Below are 20503 nucleotides of genomic sequence, written 5' to 3' on the forward strand. Positions count from 1 at the left end.
GACACCGACGGCATAAAGTTCAGTTCCTCTCTGCGTCTGTACGTCAACACACTAATAAACACACAAAAACATCTGAGTCCAGATTATCAGACACTAAATCAGAATGAATGAATAAAGATATTCTGGGATTATAAAACAACAGTCGAGATACAAAATCAAGATTATTACACAGAAAGTCACATTTTTATTATAGTTATAACAGCAAGTCAAGATTATTATTTATTTATTATTATGTATCAAAACTTCTTATTTACTCAACATGTAGATCACGTGTGCAAAATCACTGCACATATATCATGAAGGACATTGCATGTAAAAATATCACATATAAAACACACACAGAGTAATATTGACTTGGTGTCTCTTTATTTTTATTTTTATTTTTATTTATTTCCTACCTTCACTGGTGGTTGTTTGTTTGTTTGTTTGTTTTTTTGACATTAATGGGCCTCCATAAGCAGTAGTGTTCAGATTTGTGTACCTGCTGCAGATTATCAGACTAGTTGTTGATAATCTGCAGCTTTCTGCAGTGATGTGCATGTTTTCAGCTGATCTCTACCTGCATGTGCAACGGATTTAATATAAACTGTTATGTTCTGCTTAAAGGAATGAGCTCGCAAATCCATAAAACCAGCAGGAAGATTGAGCTGTTTGTGTTTTATTTTGTCCATGATGGCCATTAACCTGAGGGGGGGTTGGGGGGGGGGGGGGGGGGGGGGGGTGAAGTGTCTGACCGGTCGCAAAGAATCAGTGTCGTGCAAAAACCAAAAGTGAGAGAGGATCTGTGCTAATCTGATAAAAGGGTCAGATTATGTGGGAAATATTTAGAGCTGATAACTGTTCAGATGGTCAGTATGGATTAGTACATTGTTATCTGACAGGCCGCTGATGATGATGATGATGATGGGGGGGGGGGGGGTCTGTAGAGGTAATCTGTGCATCATCGTTGACTTTTACATTAACGTACAGCAGATACAGAGTCAGTAAAACCTGACAGGAAGAAACAAACTGCATCATGTAAACCTGCTGCTGCTTCCTGACTGCTAGTTTATAATCAATATAATATATCAATAATCACTCAGTAAAGAGTTAATCAATAGTTTATAATCAATATAATATATCAATAATCACTCAGTAAAGAGTTAATCAATAGTTTATAATCAATATAATATATCAATAATCACTCAGTAAAGAGTTAATAGTTTATAATCAATATAATATATCAATAATCACTCAGTAAAGAGTTGATAAATAGTTTACAATTGGGATGGGATGGTACTGGGGTGATATTGGGATGGTACTGGGATGGTACTGGGATGGTACTGGGATGGTACTGGGGTGATATTGGGATGGTACTGGGATGGTACTGGGGTGATATTGGGATGGTACTGGGATGGTACTGGGGTGATATTGGGATGGTACTGGGATGGTACTGGGATGGTACTGGGATGGTACTGGGGTGATATTGGGATGGTACTGGGATGGTACTGGGGTGATATTGGGATGGTACTGGGATGGTATTGGGGTGATATTGGGATGGTACTGGGATGGTATTGGGATGGTATTGGGGTGATATTGGGATGGTACTGGGATGGTATTGGGATGGTACTGGGGTGATATTGGGATGGTATTGGGATGGTATTGGGGTGATATTGGGATGGTACTGGGATGGTATTGGGATGGTACTGGGGTGATATTGGGATGGTACTGGGATGGTATTGGGGTGATATTGGGATGGTACTGGGATGGTATTGGGGTGATATTGGGATGGTACTGGGATGGTATTGGGGTGATATTGGGATGGTATTGGGATGGTATTGGGATGGTATTGGGGTGATATTGGGATGGTACTGGGATGGTATTGGGGTGATATTGGGATGGTACTGGGATGGTATTGGGGTGATATTGGGATGGTATTGGGATGGTACTGGGGTGATATTGGGATGGTACTGGGATGGTATTGGGGTGATATTGGGATGGTACTGGGATGGTATTGGGGTGATATTGGGGTGATATTGGGATGGTACTGGGGTGGTATTGGGGTGATATTGGGATGGTACTGGGATGGTATTGGGGTGATATTGGGATGGTACTGGGATGGTATTGGGGTGATATTGGGATGGTATTGGGATGGTACTGGGATGGTATTGGGGTGATATTGGGATGGTACTGGGCAGGTGATGAGCTCTGCCTGGTTTCCTCCAGTATGACACTTAAAATTGAGACCAAACGGTTCATCTTGGTGTCATCAGACCAGAGGATCTTCCAGGTGCTTTACTGTGTCTTTCACTGAGAAGCTTCTGTCTGGACACTCTGTGACGGTTTTCCTTCTGGAAGTTTCTCTCATCTCCACACAGGATCTCTGGATCTCTGCCAGAGTGACCATCAGCTTCTTGGTCACCTCTCCAGGAAGAGTCCTGGTTGTTCCAAACTTCTTACATCTCAGAATTATGGAGGCCGCTGAGCTCTCAGGAACCTTCAATGCAGCAGGATGTCTGTCTCTGAGGCCCTTCCACCTCATGGTTTGGTTTTTGCTCTATTATTCATTGTCAGCTGTGAGACTTGAATTGAATTTACCACCAGTGGACTCCAATCAAGGTGTAGAAACATCTCAGAGATGATCTAGAGAAATGTGTCATAGCAAAGAGTCTGAATACTTCTGTCAGTGTGATATTTCAGTTTTTCCTTTTAAATACATTTGCAAAAAATTATAAAATTTTGTTTTTGCTTTGTCATTATTGGGTATTGAGTGTAGATTGATGAGAGAAAGAATGAATTTAAACGATTTTAGTATCAAGCTGCAACATAACAAAATGTGGCCTGTAAGTCAAACTGCCATATAGTTATATGTTCCATATGACTATTCAAACTGCTGTTGAGAGCAGAGTAACCTTTGTATGTGTGTGGTGAAAATGTGTACAATCCAACTTTCAGACAAAACAGGCGTCCTTGGTGTTGTTATCAGTGTGTGAGAACAGAGAGCAGCAGCCTCCTTCACCTCCAGCTCTGTGGTTTCACTCAACATTTAACCACCAGATCTAACCCTGCTGCTCACCTCCTCCCACACATGTGAGCAGGGTTAATTAAACTAAGCGTTCCTTCACACGGTCCGTCCTCGCTTTAATTGCTACCTGGCTCTACAGCTCTGCTTTCATCTGACAGCTCCTTCCTTTTCCAACGTTTTAAAAGTGGAAATTTATTTATTGGAGTTTCACCGCTTCCTACCACATCATCTGGAGACTCAGATGTGTCTGTAGGAGAAGAGATGAGGACCAAATATAAAACACAAAAATCTGTAACTTCACTGAAGTAAACTTTCCTTTGATTAAAACAGCGACAAGAGAAACGTTCAGCTCAGTATCATGAGGATCAATGATGCTCTGGAAACTATTGAAATCAACCTGAAGTATTGACAGAACTAAAACTGTTCAAAGCTCTGCAACACTGAACATGAAGCACTTCACACTTTGAGAAATAACTTTACATTCATGTTTTCAGCGAACAGCATGCTAATCACCTTCAACTAGCTAACACCATGTCAGGCTAACTAGCATGTTGCTATCAATGGCTGCATGTTGCTCAACCCACCAAGCAAGAGTCAATCAATCAGCCTCAACTACCTCATCTTAGAAGCAACAAACCACATCATAGCCACATAAATAGCATGCTAACACCATGTCAGGCTAACTAGCATGTTAATAATATGTTAGGATAACAAGCATGCTGTCAATATGCTAGGATGACTACCCTGCTAACAATATCTTAGGATAACTAACATGCTAACAATATGTCAGGATAATTAGCATGCTAACAATATGTCGGGATAACTAGCATGCTAACAATATGTTAGGATGACCAGCATGCCAACAATATGTTAGGATAACTAGCATGCTTACAATATGTTAGCATAACTAGCATGCTAACAATACGTCAGGATAACTAGCATGCTAACAATATGTTAGGATAACTAGCATGCTTACAATATGTTAGCATAACTAGCATGCTAACAATATGTTAGCATAACTAGCATGCTAACAATATGTTACGATAACTAGCATGCTAACAATATGTTAGGATAACTAGCATGCTAACAATATGTTAGCATAACTAGCATGCTAACAATATGTTAGGATAACTAGCATGCTAACAATATGTTACGATAACTAGCATGCTAACAATATGTTAGGATAACTAGCATGCTAACAATATGTTACGATAACTAGCATGCTAACAATATGTTACGATAACTAGCATGCTAACAATATGTTAGGATAACTAGCATGCTAACAATATGTTAGCATAACTAGCATGCTAACAATATGTTAGGATGACCAGCATGCCAACAATATGTTAGGATAACTAGCATGCTTACAATATGTTAGCATAACTAGCATGCTAACAATATGTCAGGATAACTAGCATGCTAACAATATGTTAGGATAACTAGCATGCTTACAATATGTTAGCATAACTAGCATGCTAACAATATGTTAGCATAACTAGCATGCTTACAATATGTTAGCATAACTAGCATGCTAACAATATGTTAGGATAACTAGCATGCTAACAATATGTTAGCATAACTAGCATGCTAACAATATGTTAGGATGACCAGCATGCCAACAATATGTTAGGATGACCAGCATGCTAACAATATGTTACGATAACTAGCATGCTAACAATATGTTAGCATAACTAGCATGCTAACAATATGTTAGGATGACCAGCATGCTAACAATATGTTACGATAACTAGCATGCTAACAATATGTTAGCATAACTAGCATGCTAACAATATGTTATGATAACTAGCATGCTAACAATATGTTAGGATAACTAGCATGCTAACAATATGTTAGCATAACTAGCATGCTAACAATATGTTAGATAACGAGCATGTTAACAATATGCTACAATATTTTTGAGTGGGGGGGTTGAGGTGTTCTTGGGAGGCGTTTGTGTGTGTTTGTTTATAGTGCCAGTTTAGTCCGACATTCACATTTTCACAAATTTTATCATCAGATTTATTTCATAGCCCTGTCAAGTCTATTTTCTTCCGTTTTACATGCATAACTACAGTCAGATTTGTGTATTGGGCTCTGATGCTGCTCTGCTGTCTGTGGAGACACAGTGAAACTACACTGCGTCATTTATAGTTGCACTAGCTTCTCTCCTCTGTTCTATTCGTTGGTGTTTGTGTTTAACTTAGTTTGTAACATTTATTAAAATTTGGCAAATTCTTGTAAACTTAAAGCTACTGGCAGCAGAGGAGGAGGAGGAGGAGGAGGACAGGATGAAGATACTGACTGATGTCTGTGTTCATTCTTTCTAAACTTCACTCAGTATTTTCTAACCCTCCTCTCTCCTCCTCTCTCCTCTCCTCCTCTCTCCTCCTCTCTCCTCCTCCTCCTCTCCTGTTCTCTCCTCCTCTCATCTCTCCTCTCTCTCCTCCTCTCCTCCTCTCCTCTCATCTCTCCTCTCTCTCCTCCTCTCCTCCTCTCCTCTCATCTCTCCTCTCTCTCCTCCTCTCTCCTCTGTCCTCCTCTCCTCCTCTCTCCTCCTCTCTCCTCTCCTCCTCTCTCTCCTCCTCTCTCCTCTCTTCTCCTCTCCTCCTCTCTCTCCTCCTCTCTCCTCCTCTCTCCTCTCCTCCTCTCTCCTCTCTCCTCCTCTCTCCTCTCCTCCTCTCCTCCTCTCTCCTCTCCTCTCCTCTCCTGTTCTCTCCTCCTCTCTCCTCTCCTCCTCTCTCCTCCTCTCTCCTCCTCTCCTCCTCTCTCCTCCTCTCCTCCTCTCTCCTCCTCTCCTCTCCTCCTCTCCTCCTCTCTCCTCTCCTCTCCTCTCCTGTTCTCTCCTCCTCTCTCCTCTCCTCCTCTCTCCTCCTCTCCTCCTCTCCTCCTCTCCTCTCCTCCTCTCCTCCTCTCTCCTCTCCTCTCCTCCTCCTCTCCTCTCTTCTCCTCTTCTCCTGTCCTCTCCTCTCCTCTCCTCTCTCTCCTCTCTCTCCTCCTCCTCTCTCCTCTCCTCTCCTCTCATCTCTCCTCTCTCTCCTCATCTCTCCTCTCTCTCCTCCTCTCTCCTCCTCTCTCCTCCTCCTCTCTTCTCCTCCTCCTCTCCTCCTCTCTTCTCCTCCTCCTCTCTTCTCCTCCTCCTCTCTTCTCCTCTCTCCTCTCCTCCTCTCTCTCTCCTCTCTCCTCATCTCTCCTCCTCTCCTCCTCTCTCCTCTCCTCCTCTCTCCTCTCCTCCTCTCTCCTCTCCTCTCCTCTCATCTCTCCTCTCTCTCCTCATCTCTCCTCCTCTCCTCCTCTCTCCTCTCCTCTCCTCTCATCTCTCCTCTCTCTCCTCATCTCTCCTCCTCTCCTCCTCTCTCCTCTCCTCCTCTCTCCTCTCCTCTCCTCCCCTCTCCTCTCTCCTCTCCTCTCTCCTCTCCTCTCCTCTCCTCTCCTCTCCTCCCCTCTCCTCTCTCCTCTCCTCTCTCCTCCTCTCCTCTCCTCCTCTCCTCCTCTCTCCTCTCCTCTCCTCCTCTCCTCTCATCTCTCCTCTCTCCTCCTCTCCTCCTCTCTCCTCTCCTCTCCTCCTCTCCTCTCATCTCTCCTCTCTCCTCCTCTCCTCCTCTCTCCTCTCCTCCTCTCCTGTTCTCTCCTCCTCTCTCCTCTCCTCTCCTCTCATCTCTCCTCTCTCTCCTCATCTCTCCTCTCTCTCCTCCTCTCTCCTCCTCTCTCCTCCTCCTCTCTCCTCCTCTCCTCTCCTCTCCTCTCCTCTCTCCTCCTCTCTCCTCTCCTCTCCTCCTCTCTCCTCCTCTCCTCCTCTCTCCTCCTCTCTCCTCTCCTCCTCCTCTCCTCCTCTCTCCTCCTCTCTCCTCTCCTCCTCCTCTCCTCCTCTCTCCTCTCCTCCTCTCTCCTCTCCTCCTCTCTCCTCTCCTCTCCTGTTCTCTCCTCCTCTCTCCTCTCTCCTCCTCTCTCCTCCTCTCCTCTCTCCTCCTCTCTCCTCTCTCCTCCTCTCTCCTCCTCTCTCCTCCTCTCCTCTCTCCTCCTCTCTCCTCCTCTCTCCTCCTCTCCTCTCTCCTCCTCTCCTCTCTCCTCCTCTCTCCTCCTCTCTCCTCTCTCCTCCTCTCCTCCTCTCTCCTCCTCTCTTGTCTCTCTCCTCCTCTCTCCTCCTCTCTCTCCTCCTCTCTCTCCTCCTCTCTCCTCTCTCTCCTCCTCTCCTCCTCTCCTCCTCTGGTCTGGAGGAGCAGTGGATAAAGGAGCTCAGCTGTGACATTTGAACACTCGGAGGACTGAAGTGTGTTTGGTTGTTTACAGATAAACTGTTTGTTTGTCAGACGGCGTCTCTGGACTCTGATTGGTCGACGCTTTCGGCGAAGGTCACCGGAGGACTCGGTCTGATCCTCATTGTCTTCTTCTTCTGCGGCTCCGGACACATGAAGGATAATCAGTTAAAAGCTGGTCTCCTGTCAGGCTGGACACAAAGATAGTAAACACGGCTGAGACGTCTCACTCTGATTCAGTTTGAATGTTTTTACACAAACTAACATTTATATCTTTTATATTCATATCTTCCACTTCAGATTTCATGTCTCAGGTCTGTTCTGACCTTCACTTCATGTCATTAAGTCAGATGATTGACAGCTCTATAACACAGCTCCTCCTGCTCTCTGACGTCACTAACACGAGTTTTAATTCACCATGTTCTTCTTCATTATTATGATCACGACATCGTCTGACAGAATAAACATGAACAGGTTAAAGGTCATGTGACATACATGTTGTTCAGTCTGTGATGAATGTAAATTAAACGTTGTTGGATTTATTCTGGGACTCATTCTCACACTCTGGTCAAGAGTTTTTATTATTTTCAGGACTCCTGACAGGAAGTCGTCTCCGTCTGGACGCTCAGAGACTTTAAGTCTCCTCGTTCACATCCAAACAGCTTATTATTGTCCCCCGAGCTGCAGCGGCCGGCTGCATGGAGACACTTCAAATGTCAACGTGAACAGACTGAGTTTGACCTTATTTGTGTTCATATACAGATTGTTTTTTGCTTTGTGTTGTTTACAGTCACATGTAGATGATCTGTCTTATGTTTTGTGTCCTTGATGTGTGATCAGATGAACTCGTCTCAGCCTCAGACAGGATTTATTATGATGTTTAGATATAAAACATAACTCATTATTCCCCAAATTTACTTACAAAATGCCCCCAAAGCACACACTTAATGGAGCATCGCTGCTGCGGAGGGCAGAAACTCCTCAACGTAACGTGAGTGTGTTTAAATTTCAGGATCTGACATTTGTGTAGTTTATTGTCTGTCTGTAAAATCTGTCAATTAAAATAATTCTAAAAAAAAAAAGCAGCAGCAGATCAGAGAGAGTTGGACCGAAGCAAAGACAAGAAATATACACGTGTCTCTAGTGTTTGTAGTGTTGTTGTGTTTGTTGTGCAGATTGTTTGCCAACAAACAGCATAGCTAGCCGTTAGCTGCAGAAGATAGCTAACCGTTAGCTGCAGCAGATAGCTAACCGTTAGCTGCAGGAGATAGCTAACCGTTAGCTGCAGCCGATAGCTAACCGTTAGCTGCAGCAGATAGATAACCGTTAGCTGCAGCAGATAGCTAACCGTTAGCTGCAGCAGATAGCTAACCGTTAGCTGCAACAGATAGCTAACCGTTAGCTGCAGCCGATAGCTAACCGTTAGCTGCAGCCGATAGATAACCGTTAGCTGCAGCAGATAGATAACCGTTAGCTGCAGCAGATAGCTAACCGTTAGCTGCAGCAGATAGCTAACCGTTAGCTGCAGAAGATAGCTAACTGTTAGCTGCAGAAGATAGCTAACCGTTAGCTTTAGCAGATAGCTAACCGTTAGCTGCAGGAGATAGCTAACCGTTAGCTGCAGCAGATAGCTAACCGTTAGCTGCAGCAGATAGCTAACCGTTAGCTGCAGCAGATAGCTAACCGTTAGCTGCAGAAGATAGCTAACCGTTAGCTGCAGCAGATAGCTAACTGTTAGCTGCAGCAGATAGCTAACCGTTAGCTGCAGCTGATAGCTAACCGTTAGCTGCAGCAGATAGCTAACCGTTAGCTGCAGCAGATAGCTAACCGTTAGCTGCAGGAGATAGCTAACCGTTAGCTGCAGGAGATAGCTAACCGTTAGCTGCAGCCGATAGCTAACCGTTAGCTGCAGCCGATAGCTAACCGTTAGCTGCAGGAGATAGCTAACCGTTAGCTGCAGCAGATAGCTAACCGTTAGCTGCAGGAGATAGCTAACCGTTAGCTGCAGCAGATAGCTAACCGTTAGCTGCAGGAGATAGCTAACCGTTAGCTACAGCAGATAGCTAACCGTTAGCTGCAGCAGATAGCTAACCGTTAGCTGCAGGAGATAGCTAACCGTTAGCTGCAGGAGATAGCTAACCGTTAGCTGCAGCAGATAGCTAACCGTTAGCTGCAGGAGATAGCTAACCGTTAGCTGCAGCAGATAGCTAACTGTTAGCTGCAGGAGATAGCTAACCGTTAGCTTTAGCAGATAGCTAACCGTTAGCTGCAGGAGATAGCTAACTGTTAGCTGCAGGAGATAGCTAACCGTTAGCTGCAGCAGATAGATAACTGTTAGCTGCAGGAGATAGCTAACTGTTAGCTGTGTGCTAGCTGTGTGCTAGCTGTGTGCTAGCTGTGTGCTAGCTGTGTTATTTGGTTTGCTGGAAAACTAATAAACAGCTGTTCTGCTTCTATTCATTCATGTTAAATTGCAGGAAGGTTCAGTTTCTGATTTAATATTCTTCACAGATTCTTCTCAGTTCTTTTCACAAAAGTTCAAAGACCAAATTCTTACTGAGAACATTTAGAAATTTAAACTGTGAATTCATCTTCTGAGTTTCTGAATTCTTTCAGAATGAGACAGAAAAAAGTCTAAAAGTTGCAGCGTTGAATTTAGGAGACGATCAGACGCGTCTCCATCAGTATTCATTCAGAACTGTTCCTGAATAAGATAATATATAAGAAGAAGAAGATCATTAGACCTGATCGGTCTGAATATAATGTGGAACTGGTCCACTCCAGTCCCGGGTCGTGTCTCGCCGTTTCCTTCAGACACATGAAGAAGAGCAAAGTGTTTGTCAGCGAACAGAAGAAGAGTGACGGCTGTCGGGACGCTGAGAGGAAATCACAGCCGGCGTCTCTTTCACCCGGCGCTGCGTCTGAAGGTGTAATGACAGGCTGTCCGAGCGTCCTGCAGGCGTCCCGCTGGGTGAAATCACCACATTCACGCTCGCTCTGGCAACCTGTAATTGATGAGCTGAGTGTTTGTTGTTCATCAACAGGAGAAGTGCTGCAGTGAAGTCGTCACACAGAGAAGATAATGATCAGTTTTCACTCCTCCATAGAAACAAAACCTGTTTAAATGCTCTCTGCTTCGTCTTCTTACACGTCTGACCAGAAAAACACTTTTTAAAATCAGCAAGTTGAATAAAAACAGTGTGTTAGTGCTGTGCAGCCACTTCTTAATGGAATATCATTCATGTGTGTAATAAACTGCAGATAGTATGTTACTGTTAACATGACGCTGACGTCACGGGATCAACATCTCATCAACCTATAATAGTACGAGAATACACAAGTTATTATGAGTAATTATGAGAAACACGTCTGCAAGATGCAACAGCAGGGGGCGGTGTGACGGGGTCAGAGGTCAACGAGTCGTTGCTGCTGCTCGATGTGTTTGATTTCATCCCGTCTGTCATGGAAACTTCTTCTGATCTCAGGATGAACAACACAGCGACGTGTTTATTGTTTACATCATGCAGATCTGGAAGTTTTATTTCTATCTTTAGTTCTCTGACGTTCCTCTAGTGCAGAGCTCACTAACTGGCGGTCTGGGTCCGGGTCCGGGTCCAGATCCGAACCTGACGCTTCTATTTTAACTGGCGCAGCTTTTCTAGTCTTTACGGTATTTTCTTTAGTAGATGAGATTATTATTATTATTATTAAACATATCAGCAGTCATACATATATGTTCAGTTCTATGTTACGTGAATTCATTTGAATGTCAGGTATTGATTACATGCAGATGTTGATACAACTAGTGAAATATATATATATAAATATATATATATGTATATATATATATTTATATATCACACTTAACACTTAAACATTATGATCCTCTTCAAGAAATGTTCTCTAACTGGACCTTTAAACTTTAGTTCTAGTGGAATCCTCCAGGAACTATTTGTCTACACAAACGTGTGGTTAAAGAGCAAGTATATAACCAGAATAACCAGAATGCATTGCACGCATCTCGTCCAATCAGACTGACTGACTCAACTGACGGTGTGTGTCTGGATATATCGTAGCATCATAAAACAAACAGCTGGAGTCAGTTATGTTGCGTGCTCACAGTCACTGTTCTGTATTCAGATATAATAAACTGTCAGTTTTACCGGCGTGAACCACCGTAGGCACCGTGAGGTTTGTTGCCACGAGGAGTTTTCAGTCTGTCTCCTTGACGACCATCACCGGCATCGTCTCTCTGCTCCCACGTTATACCGACTCACATCATGAAACTACTTTCCCCTCGTATGTAGCAGGATGATATTTAGTGTCTGTCGCTGGTGTAACACGGACACGTCTGACGTCCCTGAAGGCACCGCTGATGAAGACGAGGAGACGTAGTTTGTTGCTGGACGCGTCAACATGGAGGGAAGTTCAACACAGCAGCAAAACAATCAGACGAAGCCGTCGTCACAATCAGGAGACCGATTTAATGAAGAGACACAGACTTTGTTGTCATCATGATAAATATATTTAAAGACAGAGTTTGTTCCTTTTTCCTGTAACAATGACAAACATATAAAATACAAAGAAATGTATTATTTTATTGATCATCATGACAAACAGGTTCACTGCTGCTGAGAAACACGTCAGACTCCAACAGCAGCAATAAAACCCCGACAGGAAGCAGCGCGAGGAGGCTGGGAGCCGCGCTGGACGCTGATCATGTGACCTGCTTCCTGTGTCATTGTGCTTTTCAGGCAGATACACAAATGTTTGGATTCCTGAAGACTCAACACACCTGCTGCTTGACATCACACCACATCTTCAGTCCTTCACGGCGGCGCCACGGTGAGCGTTGAAGCGCTGGATGATGTAATGGACTAGTGAACTCTTACACATCAACTTCCTGTCAATCTCAGCCCCAACCTGCCTCATCAGGACACTTCCAGATCAAAACAGACTGTATTTCTACATATTTCTTCCTCTGTGTTGGGAGCTGCTGTAGCAGCGATGGATAAAGTATTTCTGCTTGTGACTCTGATTGTTTTCTTGGCGGTGATGTGCTTCCACGGCCGGATGAGTCGAGTATATGTGAATGTTAGTGTTGTGAACGTGTGAGTGCAGGTTTCACAGACAGTAACGGCTCTGTTTGTTCCTGTCGGGCTGCTGTTCAGCTCTGATTGTATTCAGACCGCCGTCAGTTTGTGTTGGCGCTGACGCTGTTTAACTTCAACACAACTGACTATTGTTCCTCCCGCGGCTCCTTCTTACCTCGGCTGTTATCGTGTTATCTGAAGCTGCAGGTCAGTCCGACAGGAAGACACATCACACACTCAGATATGATCTTCTTTATTAGTGAGACTGGAGCCTCCCTCTCACTGTCTGCCTGTAGTCACACTCACAGCTGGATGAGATGAACTTCACTCTCTGGTGGAAACAGGAAGTGATGTCACTTTTCGTCACTGTGGTTTCCAATCTGTCGGGATCATTGACTGTATATAAATATTAGAGGTGTGCCCAAATACAAAGCACAAATAGTGGGTTTTATATGAAGTTTAAAGTTATGTGTCGGGGGGGGGGGGGGGGGGGGTCCCCCAGAGATAAAACTGACACAAGCAAAGTGTTGCCAACGGACTCCATCACCTGTTCCTCTTCTTCTGTCCACAAAGTTAAAAAACAGGCAATAAATAAAAAGTGCAAAGCAAGAATCACCTTTGAAGTTCTTCTACATGTTCCAGGCTGTGCTGTCTGTGTGTTATAGGTGTATAAACAGGTAGAGGTCTGTAGTCAGCGCAGTCGTCTCTGATCTGGAGAGACTCCGGTTAGAGACCCGGTGTGGGGACCAACTTCATAAGATAACAGGATTTCAACAGAAAAACAGGATTTTTAATCCTCTTTCCACTTTTATTCGAATACAAATATAAATACTGGGCTCTCTGCTCATCCCTAATAAAACTTTATATACAGTCGACGGTCCACCATCAACTTTTCTTGGGTATTAACAACATCCAGGTACGTCGTCTCTGAACATTTCACTCATATGTTCAGTATCAACATTTCTGCAACTTGTCAAACACGTTAATTAACATTTAATGAACATTATATGTTGAGAGGAAATGATTCAGCAGCTTTATGTTGCAGTTCAGTCGTGTATATGAAGCTAATTTCAGTTCAAACTGTGTTTATCTACCTGATGAGACCTGGTCTGATCCAGATCCAGTCTGACTCTGCTCCTCCGTCTGAGCTTCAGACGCTGCTGCAGTTTGTTTCAGAAACATAATGTGAGCGACAGACAGACGTTAATGTTCTTATTTAGTGTTTCGAATCCATCCGGAGCAGAACAATGAGCTTCATTCATGCTGCTGTAAATTGATTCAGTTTATTCTGCCTGACGAATCAGTGAAGAGCCGCTCAGAGAATGAAAAACTCTTATCTGACTGTCGACTGACTCGTGTGAGATTCATTTAAAAAGTATTTTCAAAACTGAATATAAATCACTCTTATCAATGCCGCTTTTCTTTTTCTTAAGCAGCATCATTTCATACGCGTTTGCCCATTTCTGATATGAAAATATTCCGTTTTTTGATAAATTATTGGCACCCGTGCTGTTAATGAATCACATTTGAAAAGTCTTTGACCTTCTGTGAGAGGAAAGTGTTTCAGTCGGAGAGAAAAGTTCCAGATGTGAGGACAGAAAGCAGTTTAAATGAAGCGGTTCTATATTTACATACTACACACATGTGACTTCATGTTTCATCACGGCTGCAGGTTACACAACTTCAAACCATCCCAGTGATCAGCGAGGAGAGACGAGGTATGCACGACTGATCATCAAACACACAACTATACAGTTTTTATCTGCGGCTGCGACTCCGTGAAGAATCTGGAACCAATAAAAATCATCTTCTGAGTTTTATTAAGCAGCGTGAATCAGATGATCTCAGCTTGTTCTTCATGAACATTCAAACCTTCAGCAGGACGTGAAGAGCTGAAGGTGTCGTCCTCGTCTGCTTCAGAACAACATAATGAAGGTTTCAACAAGCTGATCATGAATGTTTTTTAGTCATTTATTGATTGATTCTCTGGTGTCAGCTGCTCCAACATCTCTGTTCATCTGTTCTCTATCACAGTGAACTGAATGTCTGCAGACTGCTGATTGGTCAGAACAACATCTGACGTCAATAGAAATAAAGGTAAGTTGTTCAGAAAACACTTTTCTCTCCTGTCTGACAGTCAAACTCAACCAGCTGTGTTTACATCCACCTGTTCATAATATAAATTGATATTTAATAATACAAATATCGCACATTGTGAGATGTTCTCCACAGCAGGAACCTTTTGAGGAACTAAACTGTCTTTGGACCAGAGGAACCAGCGAGTCAATGTGGTGTTCTGGGGGGGGATGAAGAGAAATAAAACTTTATTTTCTGATCATTTAATGTTGTTACGTTCTGAACGATGTTTTACTGAGAGAGGATCTGAGTTCCATCAACAGGACGACTCATGCTGCCGTCACGTTTAACCCATCATGGGTCTAATTTGTATAATCTAGCTGGTTTGACGGAAACAGACTTCTGGATAACTGAGTGAACTTCCACTGAAGAAGACCTGTTGAAAGCTCTGGGAAAAGCATAACCTTTAAAAAAGACGTCATACAAATAAAGTCTGATTCTTCTTTTTCACTGCAGAAGTTGAGTTTATTTACATCAGAAAAGTTAAAAATTTAGAGATTTCAGATTTTATCACATCTAAAGTGAAGACTGAATAAATGTAGAAATGTCTCTTATTGAATATTAAACTCTAAAAACACTGAACGATGTGGAGTCGTTACTGGTTTGCTTTCCTTTAATCATTGAATACAGACAGAAACATGAAAAGCATTCAGACATAATAAACACGTAAACACAGACAGTAAAAATCTGAAGCTTTGGGTTCATGTTCACACATTTAAATAAAGAGTCAGATCCAGGATCAGAATCATGTACATTTGTAAATAATTAGAGAGAAAGCGGAGCTGAAACTTCACTTCCTGTCATGTTCAGAGTCCCACGGAGACGTGTTCACCTCTGATATTAACGATCTGTGAGGAGCGGAGGGATCACACTCGTTTCATGGGAGCAAATGTAAGAAGATTCAGCTTCTTCTTCTTCTTCTTCTTCTGATCATGAAGCAGCAGCAGAGTCCCGCCGGAGGTTTCACAGCATCTGTGCTGCTTTGATTTCCCTCAGCTGAGCCTTGATGTAAGAATACATCATGTCATTACACGGAAATAAAAAGAAATACTCGCTAATTATATTATTAATAATCCAATATGATAATCACCTCATATGAAAATACAGCTCGTCCTCACAAGAAGAACAACAGTATAGGTCTAAAATTCAGGCCGGCAAAAATGACCAATAGTTACGTTTACGCCATCTAGCGGCTGTAGTAATTATGACCCGAGGAAGTGACGCTGTTCAGGTGAGTCAATATAAGGTGACAGTTTTCATACTGGGAGGAGGCGGGTTGGGTGGATGGTTAGAGAGATAGATAGATGGTAAAAAGTGGACTGAGCTGCAGTAGACCGCTGTTCACTTCTCGTTTCAAAATGCAAGACGGAACATTTAAAAAAAAACAAACTATAACAACGATTGTTGTGGTGTTTACTGTAGCCATGACAACAAAGGTTACCTAACTTTAAGGAGGTAAAAACCACATTTCAAGTGATCATTTTAACCCAAACTTTCCCTAAACATAACCTGTACCTAAATCTAACCAGACCCTAACTACAGCACTATCACAGATGGTGTGATGTTGTGATGTGATGGTGTAATGTTGTGATGTTGTGATGATGTGTTGTGATGGTGTGAAGTTGTGATGTGATGTGATGATGTGGTGTAATGTTGTGATGTTGTGATGGTGTGATGTTGTGATGTGATGTTGTAATGTTGTGATGTTGTGATGGTGTGATGTGATGTGATGATGTGATGTTGTGATGTTGTGATGTGATGTGATGTGATGTTGTAATGTTGTGATGTTGTGATGTGATGTGATGTTGTAATGTTGTGATGTTGTGATGTGATGTGATGTTGTAATGTTGTGATGTTGTGATGTGATGTGATGTTGTAATGTTGTGATGTTGTGATGTGATGTTGTGATGTTGTGATGTGATGTGATGTTGTAATGTTGTGATGTTGTGATGTGATGTGATGTTGTAATGTTGTGATGTTGTGATGTTGTGATGTGATGTTGTGATGTTGTGATGTGATGTGATGTTGTAATGTTGTGATGTGATGTTGTGATGTGATGGTGTAATGTTGTGATGTTGTGATGTGATGATGTGATGTGATGATGTGATGTTGTGATGTTGTGATGTGATGTTGTAATGTTGTGATGTTGTGATGTGATGTTGTGATGTGATGTTGTGATGTGACGTTGTGATGTGATGGTGTGATGTTGTGATGGTGTGATGTGATGGTGTGATGTTGTGATGTGATGTTGTGATGATGTGATGATGTGATGTGATGTAATGGTGTGATGTTGTGATGTGACGTTGTGATGTGATGGTGTGATGGTGTGATGTGTGATGTGATGGTGTGATGTGTGATGTGATGATGTGATGGTGTGATGTTGTGATGTGATGATGTGATGTTGTGATGTGTGATGTGATGGTGTGATGTTGTGATGTGATGTGATGGTGTGATGTTGTGATGTGTGATGTGATGGTGTGATGTCGTGATGTGATGGTGTGATGTTGTGATGTGATGGTGTGATGTGATGGTGTGATGTGATGTGATGGTGTGATGGTGTGATGTTGTGATGTGATGGTGTGATGTTGTGATGTGATGGTGTGATGTTGTGATGGTGTGATGGTGTGATGTTGTGATGTGTGATGTGATGGTGTGATGTGTGATGTGATGATGTGATGTTGTGATGTGTGATGTGATGGTGTGATGTTGTGATGTGATGGTGTGATGTTGTGATGTGTGATGTGATGGTGTGATGGTGTGATGTGATGTGATGGTGTGATGGTGTGATGTTGTGATGTGATGGTGTGATGTTGTGATGTGATGGTGTGATGTTGTGATGGTGTGATGGTGTGATGTTGTGATGTGTGATGTGATGGTGTGATGTGATGATGTGATGTTGTGATGTGATGGTGTGATGTTGTGATGTGTGATGTGATGGTGTGATGTGATGATGTGATGTTGTGATGTGATGGTGTGATGTTGTGATGGTGTGATGGTGTGATGTTGTGATGTGTGATTTGATGGTGTGATGTTGTGATGTGATGGTGTGATGTTGTGATGTGTGATGTGATGGTGTGATGGTGTGATGTGATGTGATGGTGTGATGTGATGGTGTGATGGTGTGATGTTGTGATGTGATGGTGTGATGTTGTGATGGTGTGATGTTGTGATGGTGTGATGGTGTGATGGTGTGATGTTGTGATGGTGTGATGTTGTGATGGTGTGATGTGGTGTGATGTGATGGTGTGATGTGATGGTGTGATGGTGTGATGTGATGTGATGGTGTGATGTGATGGTGTGATGTGATGTGTGATGTGATGGTGTGATGGTGTGATGTGATGGTGTGATGTTGTGATGGTGTGATGTGATGGTGTGATGTTGTGATGGTGTGATGTGATGTGATGGTGTGATGTGATGGTGTGATGTGATGTGATGGTGTGATGTTGTGATGGTGTGATGTGATGGTGTGATGTTGTGATGGTGTGATGTGATGGTGTGATGTTGTGATGGTGTGATGTGATGTGATGGTGTGATGTGATGTGATGGTGTGATGTGATGGTGTGATGTGATGTGATGTTGTGATGTGATGGTGTGATGTGATGGTGTGATGTGATGTGATGGTGTGATGTTGTGATGGTGTGATGTTGTGATGGTGTGATGTTGTGATGGTGTGATGTGATGGTGTGATGTGATGTGATGGTGTGATGTGATGTGATGGTGTGATGTGATGGTGTGATGTTGTGATGGTGTGATGTGATGGTGTGATGTTGTGATGGTGTGATGTTGTGATGGTGTGATGTGATGGTGTGATGTGATGTGATGGTGTGATGTGATGTGATGGTGTGATGTGATGGTGTGATGTTGTGATGGTGTGATGGTGTGATGTGATGTGATGGTGTGATGTGATGTGATGGTGTGATGTGATGTGATGGTGTGATGTGATGGTGTGATGTTGTGATGGTGTGATGTGATGGTGTGATGTTGTGATGGTGTGATGTTGTGATGGTGTGATGTGATGGTGTGATGTGATGTGATGGTGTGATGTGATGGTGTGATGTTGTGATGGTGTGATGTTGTGATGTGATGGTGTGATGTGATGGTGTGATGTTGTGATGTGATGGTGTGATGTGATGGTGTGATGGTGTGATGTGATGGTGTGATGGTGTGATGTTGTGATGGTGTGATGGTGTGATGTGATGTTGTGATGGTGTGATGATGTGATGGTGTGATGGTGTGATGGTGTGATGTTGTGATGGTGTGAGTATTACATGGTGATGTTGATCCAGAACCAGCTGCAGCACCACCAGGACCTCCATCACAGTCTGAGGACTCCTGTTCTTCTGTCATTTACAAACGGATTCTTCTCATGTCTGCAGACGTCCATCAAACTTCCTCTCAGGACATTTTGCCCACAATGACATGAGAGAGGAACAACCATTGGCTCATCTCCCCGGGGAACTGACCAATCCAGGGAGGAGAAGCAGCGTCAGTAATGACTGTGTGTTTCTCTTTCTTCACCATGATTCATAAACTTTATTTCTGTCTTAACGTCTGCAGGGTTTCATGTGAAGCTGTCTGAAAAAATCTCATCAACTCATTTCTGTCCTATTTAAACTACTTTAAAATCTGCCTGTGCAGTGAAAATATTTCAACATATTTCCAACAGAAAGGAAGATTTTCTTCAAGAAATAAGGAAACAAAAGAGAAACATGCAGCAAACACTGGATCATGTAGAAACATTCAGAGAAATCTAAATCCACAAATGCTTCACAGAGAATTTTAATGGATCACCTGCTGAGATTAAAGAATTAAAAATGTTAATATTAATTACTGAAACTGTTAAAATGCATCACAGGTTCTTCTTCATTTCTGCCCTCATGAGGTTTAATTAGAGGATGATTTTTTTCTCTCAGGTTCAAAAGGATTTAACCTCCTTAAACTGTGGAGATAATCCGTTAGAAGTCTGTTCATATGTTCATTTACACTTTAATTAACCCTTTAAAACTAATTGTAATTCCTTAATGACAGTATTAATGGTTCCATGAATGGGGTTTGATGGTGTATTATTTGCATCTTATTGTGTTCAGACCAGAGTAACTCACATAACAACCTTATTTAACCTGACCTTGTTACCATGGTAACATCACCCTGTAAATTTCAGATCATCTGACTCATTTTATAACATTTCATGGATCATTTAAAGGGTCGCTCCTCATAGTGACAGACTGTGTTGTGTGACATCAGTACAGGGTGACCTCACTGAGGTCAGTGATGATGTCACACCACCCAGCACCTCCACCCGCCGTCAGACGGTTAGGGTGTGATGAACAGAGACAACAAACACACTGAGAGAAATGTGTTCATACAAACATCCAACAAACACTGAAACTGAAGCATGAACTGTTTCTGTCATTAACTGGATCACAGATGTACAAATATGACAACACACATGTTAAATAACTGTCCTCCTGTGAGGTGCAGCTTAATGTGCCAAACATGAACTACAGTCTGAGTGCAACGCATTTCCTGTCATCTGTCTGGAATGAAGCATGCAAATGACAAAATTACACTTATAACAATATAACAACATAATAAATATGCTCCAAATGTAAAAAGATACAATAAACTGAAACGGCTTCAAATGTAAAAACAAACATTAAGACAAAAGCACAAATCCTGAAGCAGATATCAATGTGAAAGCATGAAAATCCTACAAACATCCAACAAACACTGAAACATCACACAAAAGTTAAACACAAATTCAAAGAAATAAATGCAGAACATGCAGAGTGTGAAGCAATGCAAACATGCAGCAGATACTAAAAGACAAAGAAAATGCATCAATCCACAAATTTAGCAGATAAAAGTAATGAATCCAAAACTGCAGCAGAAACTAAAAGAAACATCAAGAGAAATTTAACAAACACTAAAACATAAAAAGGAGAAAAAAACAGGAAACACTGAAAATACCAAAACACAAACAACAATATAATGAGTTCATAATAATAAGTAGAGCT

At 42.5% G+C, this 20503-nt stretch overlaps 1 protein-coding gene and 1 long non-coding RNA gene across 6 annotated transcripts; one reads left to right on the forward strand and one right to left on the reverse strand.

Moving 5' to 3' along the window:
• Nucleotides 1–1233: 1233 nt before the first annotated feature.
• LOC122991671 (extensin-like) lies at nt 1234–2238 on the reverse strand. Its single transcript, XM_044364868.1, has one exon. The coding sequence runs from the start codon at nt 2236–2238 to the stop codon at nt 1234–1236; it is 1005 nt and encodes a 334-aa protein (XP_044220803.1).
• Nucleotides 2239–13181: 10943 nt separating this feature from the next.
• LOC122992309 lies at nt 13182–15089 on the forward strand. Of its 5 annotated transcripts, none has more exons than XR_006406013.1 (4): nt 13182–13266; nt 14023–14285; nt 14385–14447; nt 14583–15089. It is a non-coding gene; the product is annotated as an uncharacterized LOC122992309 (long non-coding RNA). The 5 variants fall into 5 exon arrangements; XR_006406014.1 differs by lacking the exon at nt 13182–13266 and adding an exon at nt 13547–13707; XR_006406015.1 differs by lacking the exon at nt 13182–13266 and adding an exon at nt 13716–13938.
• Nucleotides 15090–20503: the final 5414 nt, after the last annotated feature.

The sequence above is a fragment of the Thunnus albacares genome, chromosome 11 (assembly GCF_914725855.1).
Source record: "Thunnus albacares chromosome 11, fThuAlb1.1, whole genome shotgun sequence".
Taxonomy (NCBI): Eukaryota; Metazoa; Chordata; class Actinopteri; order Scombriformes; family Scombridae; genus Thunnus; species Thunnus albacares.